At 48.5% G+C, this 11,841-nt stretch overlaps 1 protein-coding gene across 3 annotated transcripts in view; it reads right to left on the reverse strand.

Moving 5' to 3' along the window:
- Positions 1-10,834, reverse strand: part of ABAT (4-aminobutyrate aminotransferase) — a 34,641-nt gene extending 23,807 nt beyond the window's left edge. The window contains exons 1-2 of one of the 3 annotated variants that reach the window (XM_021411448.1): positions 10,184-10,834; positions 2,939-3,054 (exon numbers count right to left, since the gene is read on the reverse strand). In XM_021411448.1, coding sequence (XP_021267123.1) covers positions 2,939-3,008 — 70 coding nt within the window. In that variant the 5' untranslated portion in view covers positions 3,009-3,054; positions 10,184-10,834. Of the gene's footprint in view, positions 1-2,938; positions 3,055-3,944; positions 4,987-8,934; positions 9,029-10,183 lie in introns of those variants that run through there. The other 2 variants (XM_021411449.1, XM_021411450.1) reach the window with 2 other exon arrangements.

Here is an 11,841-nt window from a genome sequence, read left to right on the forward strand (position 1 = left end):
AGGCCTCCTCTATGCCTGAGCAAAAATACTCTGACAAACACTGCTCCTGAGGGTACAACAACTGGGTATCACCCGAGAGAAACTCCAGGAGGCACTGAAATTACGTAAGAGTCATTAAGGGGAGGAACTACCCCCAAGGCAAAAAAGAGAAGACAGAAAAGAAATGCTGGCACATTTCTCACATGCAAATGTTTTGCTGTGCTAAAGTGTGGAGTGAAATTTCCCCCATCCCCGATGAGGGGCACTGCATGTGCCCCAGCACGCAGCCCTGTGCGAGCAGAGAAATCTCCCCTGCGTGTCTCTAATTTCTACCCCATGGTGTCTATCAAACCATCTCCCCGACAGCATTTTTGGAGCATGGAGGCCCTGGCAGACAAAAGTAGGAGGACTGTGATTTCCTCCAAATCCTATTTTAGGTGCTGCAAGTAGAATCTGTTACTACTAGCTCTTGAAATGGAATGGCAAAAGCCCAGGCTAGCTAGAGGTGTTTGGAAAGTGAACATAACTGTTGCATAATATTGTGAAAACTGAGACTGCTATTTACAGAGTGCTTACACTGTAAGATCAGAAGCTGTTCCACATGAGATTGACTGTGTTTCAGTACTCCCACATGCACACTGGAAATTTTAAGGGGAAAAGGATTCTCCAAAGACCAAGACAAAATCTGATATCAAACAGGCTGTGCAGAAGTGGAAGCTCCCATAAGAAGGAATAAGAACAGCTGCCTCCCCTCGACACAACTAAATTCCAAATCAACTCTTCAGCAGAGTAATGTTAGCATCAAGCTGCAAGTTTTCTTGTAGGTTTTCTAGATAACTGTGTTGGGGACAAGTCAGTAACAAATACCAGCATCTCTCAGTCTTCACCGCAGCATGCCTGTGAGATAAAGTGGCATTATCCTCTGTAGGGAGAGAGGAACTGGGCTGAGATACGAGAGGTACAGCATCAGACAGTTAGTCCACATGGGGCACCGCAGCAAAGTGCAGAGAATCTGAAGGAGAACATCTAGACCTTTGAGGACACATCGAAATATAGATAGATAACCTGAGACAACAACACGAAGTCTCAAGGAAGGTTTCAAACACATAAAAGGCTGTTGCAAATTAAAAATAAAACTTTCAGCCTCCAGGTCCACAGAGGATAGGACAAACAGTAAAGAGCTGATTTTTTTTCCTGTTTTGAAACCTAGGTTAAACATTAGAAAACAGCTTTAAATGTAAGATCTGTTCAGCAATAGAGCAGGCTGCCTGGGGAGGCTGCAGAAGCCGTGCTGCTGAGTGCCTTTAAGAACAGGTCAGCATCCCCGGGGAGCATGCGCACGCACTAATGCAAACTGATGCACCTTAAGGCAGAGGACTGACCTTTTGGCGTGCTTTGCAGTTCAACATTCAAAGATGAATTCAATCCCTTAGGCTAATCAGTAGGGAACTGAACCTGGATCTTCAGAGTCCCAGCTTGCCCTCATAATTATGGCACCAGCCCCTCAGCAAACAACAGAATGCTGTTAGATTGTTGGCTGGGACTCATCAGGAAAATGACCTGAAGCTCCAATTTTTCTACAAGTGTGAGAGTCTCCTGCCTATTCTGTCATCCAGGAGCATCCCAGGATAAAAGACTGCCAGGAGACAGCTCCTTCTAGTGAGGGCTTCTATTCCTGCTCGGTGTTTTGTGATCCCTAGAGACGGGTGCACAAAGCAGCCTGCCCCAACTGCCGTGGGGCAGCCATGCCACCTACCAACAAGGCCCTCCATTCTTTGCCAGAAGCCTTGCACAACTGTTGTAGCCTGCGTTCCTGGTTGGGAAGCACCACGGAAGCATGCAAGACACTGGGAGGAACACGGAGCACCCGCGCTGAGATGACAGATTAGCTCAAAGATGGCTCACGGAGTCCTGCTTGCTGCAAGCACTTTCCGTTTGCACTGCTGACCAAACGATCACTGCTCTTGCACAGCTCAGATAATCAGTGCGTCACTCCCAGAAATAGAAGGGCACCCAGTCCTGAAATGCTGACTTGGGACTTTTCCAGTAGTTGAAAGACCAAACTTGGTGTTCCTAACCAAAGGTCAGCTGCTCCTCCAAGTGTTTTATTTAGAAGGAAACCAACTATACCTAAGTTTCTGAGCAATGGAAGGGTTCTGCGTTTGGCAGTGGCAAAAGGAACACACTGGCACAGCAGGAGGGTGGGATGAGAGAAGAAACTCGGTCAGAGAAAAAGCCATTCAGCCACACTGTGTCCAGAACAACAGCACATAAACCAGATGCCAGACTTTAAGCTCTATGCTTTGTCCAAAAAGACCAACAGAGATTTGCACTTTTAAAGCATGAGCCAGAACTCTGAACACCTATTTCACAGAGATTGCGGCGGCTTGACAGACACATACATACGCTGAACTACAAGCATGGGCCAGGCAAGAACTTGTCATCACACACACAGGAGAAAAGAGCCTGAAGCTGAGGGCTCGGTGTTCATTTTACAATGGAGCTGAGTGCAGGCAGAAGCACGCACCCCAGCAAGGGCCACCTCTTTGTGTCTGCCACGCAGAACCTCCCCACGAGAGAAAATTGGCAGGGTCACACTACGCAGCACAAACTGGAACAAGAGTGATTTTGATGGATGACATTTGCATCCCTGTACCATGCAGTGTCAGGAAGTAGCCCTGTAGAGGCTGGAGAACTTTGTTTCAGTTAATAATTCGCATTGTAAACATGCTAAGTTAATGAGTTCTTCAGTTTGCTAACAAACAACAAGCTTACAACAAAAAGCAACCCAGCATCCCTGCAGGCTGCTACTGTACAACTGCATCATTATCCAAAATGCAGAACAGAGAATTCTTCAAGTTTTGAAAGATGCAACACTGGACAAACCTCAGAAATCTTCAGTGGAATTTCCTCCACTAGCATAACAAAATACAAATCAAAAAAGACAAAAATCACTTACCAAATGTGAGCAGCCTGGAGTTCTGCCGCAGACAGCAGCTCAGCTGTCGACTAAGCAGCATCGACGCCATTTTGTATGTTCTTTACTCAAAAAGACTCAATCTTGATGCTGACGTTCTAGGGGAAAAAAAAAAGAATGAAAACATTTATTCATGTCTCTGCGGATGCAGTCACAGTGCCATTCATCCCAACTTCTCTGTTCAGTGTCAGGATGGCGAGCTGAGCCCAGTGCTAGGTCCTGTGCAGGCAAAGGACTCCTAGAGTAAATCTCAACCTCCCAACTTCCAAGGTAAAGCCAGAAGGTAAAAAGAGCCTTTATTTTCCGCTCTTCCCTCGCTCACCTACTTTCAGTATGTACATTAGACTGTGTTAAACTTTCTTAAAAATTGTTTCCAGTCACCGTTCCCTCAGGCTAAAAGCATTAGTTACATTCAACCTTAAATTTATGAGAATAATTTCATCTCAGTCAAGAAGACAGCAGGAGAAACATTAGGAAATAAAAGACAACTCATCCTCTGAAAAAGCCCAGCTTCTACCAACCAATGACATCTGTGAGACCGTGAGAGCCAGGCTTGTTCAGAGCCGGGGAGAGAAGGCTCATGCTGCACCCACCCAGGTGTGCAAAGACCTGACCAGGAGCAGGACTTTTCAGAACTGGCAAAAATAAAACAAAGAACTCCTTGCCTGCAGAGATCTATTAAATCATAGATTTAATTAAATTAATACTCAGGTACAAAGGAAATCGCCTGTGCCTTTCCGGACAACTGACACAGCACTTGGATTCTTGTAGGCTGCTCCGAGTTCAATTTTTATTTCAATATATTTTGAAATCTGCCAAGGTGAACAAACACTTGCACAACGTTGGTACGCAGCTTAGAAAAAGCTGTGTCAGCTTTGTAAGCTGTTGGGTCAGAGACGTAGAAGGAATGGGACGTTTGGCCAGGTGATAGGAACTTCTCTACTAAGCAAGATGTGTTTAATGGCTTCGTTAGTGTTTTTGTGCTTACCTTCTCTCTTCAGTTGTGCTAACCTCTGCATTGTCAGCGAGCAAAGAACGATCCCCAACCCTCACGTTTCTTATCTCACCATCATTCCCCAACAAAAACCAAAGGTGAGTGTGACTCAGTGAAATCACCACAGCAGGAAAAAGCCACTGAAGGGCCCGTGCGCCCCGCACCTCTCGCAATGATTAACCGCCCCGACGTCCTCTGCTCAGAGCTATCTGCCTGCCCCGCGCTCCGGAAACCAACTATTCCCTCTGTAACTTTGCTCTGCGAGATGTAAGCGCCGCCAGGAGCCGCTTCAAAGCGAACCTGAGCCAGCACCCGGAGCAGCGCCAGCGCAGCCAGGCAGGACGCTACAGCTCAACCCGCCGTGACGCACCGCGTCGCTCCAGCCCCTTCACGGCCATCTCCCGTGGTGTCCTGCTACAAACTGACTCCCTGCATTCTCCATAATGATGAGATGTCTCTTCCTATTGAAATCAAATGCGGAGCCCTACCCATCGGTGAGCAGGTTCCTTCCAGCAGCACCCGCTCTTCCTCTCCCAGCTGAATCATCTCCTTCCTCTGTGCCTGCTCTCAGAATGCTATTTTTTACCTTTCACTTCTATTTACCTGTTATCTGAAGTCCTTTAATGCTTGAAATACAAAATATTCATGACACGCTCAACACAGCATTTTGGTATTGTCATTCTGAAGCTCTTGTAAGAAAAGGTTACTGCAAGCCATTTAAAATAAAAGTGGCTCGGCCCTAATTTTCAGCGGCAGCTGTTACATAAAAAGTGTTACCATTTCCCAGTCCAGAGTCGGAATAAATCATGTAACACCACATTTGAGCATAACTAAATTCAACTTCTTTTCCATCTCCATTAAGCACACAAATTCTCGCAAAAGATCGGCTGACACGACTGGTACATTTGTCTGAGCACGCCTTATTTGGTTATCATAATAACCAATTGATTTTTGCCTTCATAATCCATCTCTTGAACAATTCCCACCGGCCTTGCTTGTTCCAGCACTGCAAGCAGCAGAGGCAGAGTTCAGAAGCCAAAAGAAATCAGCGTGCGTACACGTGGCCAAGCTGCAGCACCGAGCTGCTCCATCAGCACCGCTGCTCCACAGCAGCCACGGACAGCGCCAGCTGCTTTCAAATCCAGGCAAAACAGACCCAGCAGTTTCACACAGCAGACTGCAGAAGGGACGCGAAGGACGATTTTCAGATCGGCTTTGTGACGAAACGCTAGGCACTTCAGATTTCCAAGAAGGAACACTTTTCCAGAGGATAAAGGTCCACAGAAGTCCTTTTTCCTCTGATGGCAACTGACCAAGCTGCAGCAGGTGAGAGATGGCTGTGCACAGCAGCTGCTCGGAATGCACCTCAGAGGCATCCATTCTGCAGCCACCCTGTGCGGTACATACACATGTGGTGGCAAATACAGTTTAAGTCACAAAGTCACATTCTTTTAGTAAGAAACACGTTTACAGAAGAAGCTCGGAGCAGTTTACAGAGCACACAAAATGAGGATACACAGATTTTTTAATGCAAACTGGATGGGTTTTTTTTGTTTTATTTTGTATTTATTTTTTAAATAGCAGCTCCTAAAATTCTGTACTGAGTGGTTATTTCTGGCAGGCAAAAGGAGTTACCAGGAGCGACAATGGTCGCTCAGCAGCAGCTTATTGCAGGCATGTAAAGACAAACGGTCTCCGTGGGTTAGCAAGCAGTGGGGGGGAACCCCTGGAAAAATCCAACAAATTAGTGAGGGCCCCCAGTGCACAGGGTGCTTGATCCAGACACCACAATATAGGAAGCAGGTCTCTGCATGATGCACTCTCACTTGCTAGCAGGGAAGCTAATGCAGCATGACATCCATGCTTCAGCAGCTTGCAAAATCTGTCTCCAAAACATCCTCAGCATAGATGCAAAGGCAAGAGGGGAAACAGAGACATTACAAGGCATGGATTAGAAGTCAGCACTGCAGGTTTGTGTCTCTGTCTTCCAGTTCATGCCAAAGACACAGAAGCCTGTTTTAAATTCATGGGGGCACCTTCAGCTGTCTCTCAGCTGCTCCAAACCCATTTAACCAGGAACAATTAGGTGGTTTAGAAACAGCACAAGCTGCACACTGTAATTACCCCACGAAGTCTTCCCAATATGTATTTGGGGAGGGACAGGGAGGTAAAGACAAATTGATTCCTTCTTTGCTGTTTTCCTTCACTTGACTTTTCTAAAACATGCAGCACTGAAGGAATCACTGGGTTACATATTAATTGTTGTGAAATCAAAGGCATCTCAAGCCATTTGCTAGTCCTGTTTGCTTGGATTCACCATTTTGGTGAAAATCGAGTGAGGCTTGCTTTCTTTTGAATTAAATGGAATTTCCTTGGCTTTGCAGGACACAAGTCCAGCTATTGCTACAAAGACCCACCAGAGGACAGAGCATTAGTGTCCAGTCTTCTGTGGTACTGATCTCCTATGAACTCATTTCTCCTTTTCTAACAGCCATAACGCTCCCCATCTGCATATCAGGGCTCTTCAGGCAGCTTTTCTGGAAAAGAATCAGACTCAAATGTATTAGAGGCAAGCTGGAAAGCTTAGATAACGGGGTCAGGACAAGGGGACTAATAAGAAGGAGTCACAGACCCCATCACACAAGCTGGGATTGCTGTACGGTAACTCAGAGATGGGATAAGCAGTTTTAAGAGGAAAAAAAAAAAGAGACAGGTAGGAAAGGCTGAGAAAAAGGAGCTGGATAGGACTGCAGCTTCTGAGCCAGGCAGGGACGAGCGTTCCAGCCTCATTTGTGCCACTGAGCATCTCTTACTCTGTGACAGTGTGACAAGTGTGAAGGAAAAATCTTCGCCTGCCCCTCTGCAGTCTGCACCTCACATACTCCTAAAAATCCCTTGCTGCTCAGTTTTCAGTACTCACTAACTTCTAGCAGATAACATTCTGTGTCTGGGTCTCACAAAAACTGAGTGCTGAAGGGCACTCTCTCACAAAAACAACTAATCCAAGGCTGGTTATTGCAGGGGGACAGCTCTCCTGGTTTCTAGCACTCAAGAGCAGGCACCTTTCATGACCCAAGTGCTCAGCTCAAGGACATCCCACAGGATCTGAAGATACAGATCTGCAGTTCCACAAAGAGTACGGCTGAGGTGGAAGAGAGCTCAGTTTGCCATCCTTTAAATGTAATGAAGTCTTTCCTTAGGTCTGCATTTGTGGAAGAAAGGGCCAACCTACTGACAGTGCATATCTACATAAAAAGATTCCACATACACAACATGTGCTGTTTGAAAACTGCACTGCAATCACTGCTGTCCTTCAAGGGAATCATAGAATGGCCTGGGTTGAAAAGGACCTCAAAGATCATTGAGTTTCAACCCCCCTGCTGTCTGCAGGGCTGCCAACCACCAGACCATGCTGCCCAGAGCCACGTCCAGCCTGGCCTTGAAGCCTCCAGGGACAGGGCATCCACAAGCTCCCTGGGCAAGCTGTTCCAGTGCCTCACCACCCTCTGCGTGAAAAACTTCCTCCTAATATCTAACCTAAATCTCCCCTGTCTTAGTTGAAAACCATTCCCCTTTGTCCTACCACTATCCACCCACATAAACAGAAGGAAGGTCCACTTCTTCCCATGGATCAAAGCAGGAAAAAGCTGAAGGACTTCATGTTACCTGTATTACTGACAGTGTGGGGTGATGTGAGAAATCCTGACATACTGCTTTACTCATTTTAACACAGTAACCAATAAAGTTAAATAAATTAATAAAGAAGCCTGCCAGCATGCTGTTCTATTGAGCTGTGATTCACTTGGTCCCAGAAGCAGAGTTGAGTTCAATAATGCCTTTGTAGTTATGAAAGCCTGAGTGCATGCAGTGAAGTACAACAGGTCCTTTTACTTCAACAGGTTTTTCTCAGGACATATTTCACTGAAATTTTTTTGCACTAGCTTGCAACAGCATTTGCAAGAGAGGTTTGCTAGAGTATCACCAGGCATTCCTAGTGATAACTAGAGCTAAGGCTAACTGAAATCCTTGTGGAAAAAGGGAAGTTCTCTTAAGAGGTAATTACATGAAAACTTACATCTATGTCCATACCAAAGCCAGCGTTAGACCTGTGCCGCGCTTATCCAAGCTCAGTGCAGAACTGTGCTGAAACCCCCAACTCCTGGAAGCGCAGCACCCAGCGCCGTGCTCACCCCCCTCGTTCCTCACGCAGCTTTGCCACCAATGGGCCCATAGCCCTGTCCTCCAAAGCCCAGCCTGCACTGACACACAGCAGCCCAAGAAGCCATCACCAAGATGACTACTGCCAATGGCTGGCAAGCGTGGCCTTGCACAGCACAGCCTGCCAAAGTATTTTCCACCGAGCAGCACCGCCAACAAAACAAGGGGTGGTGATGTGCAAATGGAAACATGCATCGACCACCAAAATGGGTGAACGTCAGCTCACGAGCTGACACAGTTGCTTTTGCCACTTATTCCTTTAATAACATCGGCAGCTTTGTGTCAAACAGGATGTAACTGGAACCCTGTGATTGTACTTAAGTCGTCAAGGACACAGTTGTCATAGTTACAAGTAAAACTCAAGTGCCTGTTATTCATGGTTGCCTATTTATTTATTGACACCAACAGCATCAAATGCTCCCACTGCTGATTGGAAACGTGGAGACTGATTTTGTCTTTCACCTCTTGACAAAACAGTAAATATCACACAGGGCAGCACAAGTCTTTCCTAATAAACAGGCTTTTTGCACAGCTGCTTTCTCTCACCGCATTCAGCCAGCACTGAAGGCAGTCTGTTTTGAAAACAGCAGTGAAAGCCCAAAGCAAGATGCAACACACGAGACAAAGATGTCCCATCTATAGCCTGAAGGTACCGTGCCTTACCATCGTGACACAGCAGTACCAATGCAATCAGACCAACAGCTGGTCACAGCTGACTCAGCACAGAAGCTACAACAGGAGCCTGCAGATCTTCCAGCAAACTCACCCACAGTACGGAGCATCCTCATGCACTCGGGCTCTCCTCAGCTGGCTTGTAAGCATGGTGCCTGCATACCGACACACTTTTTAAAGCCCTTCTGCCCTTGTATTGCCTTGTTTTCCTTCCAACAAACACCGTGCCAAAAGAAGACCCCTGGGTTCATACTCCAGAGAGTATAACTAGGTGGAAATGCTGCCATTATGACGCACGAGGATCCAGGTGACCCACCAAACCTTCCAGCAGCTCGTCTTTGCTGTAAGTACTATTGCAGCACCTGAGGTACTGCACCTACAGATTCCCCAAACATTGTCTCAGGAAAAAAGAAATGGGATCTTGAAAGCACCTGGCAGAAATCATACAAGTTCCAGAGCCACGGCTAAAAATACCTAATAACTGGCACAAACTGAATGTGAGAAGTTTGTGTGCAAGTGTAAAACCGAGCATGACTAAGTTAATATTAGCCAAATTGTTAATGTTATCTTTTAGTTTTTCATTCTTTATCACTTCCCATAGCAAAATGTGCCCTTTATTTCAGGGTACCTCTACCTGTGAGTTACCCGTCGGAACCTCTCTTCAGGCTCGCGTACTCAGAATGCATCATTTTAAATGAAGGTGGCAACGGGATAAATAAACCCGTCTGTTAACCTCCTGACACCTCCACCACCAAAACACAGTCCGGTCCTCAAAGGGTTAACCAAGAGACATTATCATACAGCTGAGCTTTGCAGATTAGTTGTTCCACAAGCATTCTGTGGTTGTGGAAAAATCCAAGAGTTCCAGATTACCCTGAGGTGCAGCTTCCTCCAAGGAAATCCAGTGATATTCCTTCTGAGGTTTTACTCTTCAGCATCCCACCTCAGCCTCCTCAAGGTCACGGAGACAGCCTCCAACGAGCGGTACTTGCAAAGCACCATTTATTCTGCTTCCCGAGGCCGCACAATCACTGACTGTGGGGAAGCCTGCACCAAGGCGAGTGGGACGCCTGGACCGGGAGCGAGCGCTCCAGCTCCTCAAGGTGACCGCCATTTCGGATGAACACAGCACAGCAGGCACACGCGGGGGGGTTCTTTCACAAGGGACCCAGCAAAACAGCCACACAGCAGCACAACATGCACATTTGTGCGGCACACTTGAACGTGGCACACACCGGCACGCACACAGACAAAGCAGCACCGTGTGCGGGACACCAACGGCCAGGTGGCCGCCCGCAGCCCGCGTTAAGCCCCGCCACGCAGCACACGCCAAAGGCACTTACACGCTCGCGTGCCAACTCGCAGCAGCCAGCTTGCCGGCTCAGGAACCCGCTCTTCCTTTCACTTTAAAGCCGGCTGCAGCCAGGAGCCACGCTGCTGCCGTCAGCTCCCTGCAGCACCCGCCCGCGGCTGATGGCAGCGGGAACAGGCATCACCCGAGGGGCCCTGAGCGCACCAGGGGATGCCGCGAGTTCCGGAGAGCGCGCCGGCCCACCTGGCTGCCGCTGCACCCCCACGCCTCTGCCGCGCAGCTGCGCCCGCCAGCCTGACTTCGTCTGAATGCTTCTCCACGGGATTCTGAAAACAGCTTACCGAGACGTGAGCCAGACTGCATCACAGCTTGAAACGGCCCCTTAGTCTTCCAGAACCGTGGAAGCTGAAGAACAGATTTTCTCTTTAAAACCCTTCGTTTCGCTCCAGTTTGCAAACATCCCCAGGATAACACCGGGCAACATAACTGCCACAAAATAACCTCCGCTTGTTTCCCTCAGATGCAGGGAGCACAAAAGCCAGCGGGCACTGTCACACCACCTCCTCAAGATGGAAAGTACAAGTGATGCTGACATTAACGGGGAACAAAAGCAGCCCCAGTGCCGCAGCAACCCTGCAGGCTGGGGCCCTGCTGGGAGGCTGCTGTGCCGGCATGGGGGGAGATATGGGGCACCCCACTGGGTTGCCATGGCACTGGGGGGCACAGAGGAGATGTGCCAGAGATCAGAGAGAGGCTGAGCCGCTTCAGTTTTAAATCTGTGTGACAGCTGAGCTGCTGCACTGTTGCTGTGGCAACCGATGGGTGAAAATCACAGCAGAAATCTGTAATTGTTACAAGCGAGATGGTGACTTACCCACTTCGGTAATCACGGCATTAAAACAGCTCAGCCATGTCCTCGGCCCACGCCATGCTGCACTGCCGATCCCGGGGCTCCCTCCCCACCACTGTCAGGCGATGCCGGGCTCTGCTAGGCCAGAGCTGCACGGAGTGAGACAAGGCCACAGCCGGGCCCCAGCTCAGCACACACACTGCACACTGCAGGGATGGGGCCTAGGCACTTGAGGATGACGCTGGGATCTGCGTGGGGAGCAGCCGAGATCCCAGCAATTCACAGAGCCTACAGGTGACATGGGTTTGCACTGCAATCACAGCAGCATGCCTGGCTCCACTACCTCCCCAGCAAACAGCAGCAGCACTCGGCTGGGATGATGCCGTGATAATTTGAGTGTGAGGGACACAGTCGTTCACGGGGAGCAGACACGCCGTGCGGTCTCTCCCCATTGCCACATTACCCAGACACAGACAACTCGCACACTAACAGACGCGATGCCTGCCCCCACCGCGGGCTACGTGGCATGCAGTCACCCTGCTGCTCCCCAGGGCTCTGCAGGGCCAACGCACACTGCAGGCACGCTGCTGCTGACGGGGATGCTGTGACATGTGGGGACAGACGGGGCTGGCCCTGCTGCTGTTCCCCTCTCCTTAGCTGCAAGGAGTCATTTGTAAGACAGATACCGCAAGTAACAAGCTGTGGATGTGAACTAAAATTAAGGACTGAAGCTGATCCCTCCCCTACTTCATAACTTAAAACCTGTTACCATTTACCTACACAGACTGCTTTTGTAAACTTACCACTTACCCCATGCTCTGCAACCACGCCTAAAACTG

The sequence above is a fragment of the Numida meleagris genome, chromosome 13 (assembly GCF_002078875.1).
Source record: "Numida meleagris isolate 19003 breed g44 Domestic line chromosome 13, NumMel1.0, whole genome shotgun sequence".
Lineage (NCBI taxonomy): Eukaryota > Metazoa > Chordata > Aves > Galliformes > Numididae > Numida > Numida meleagris.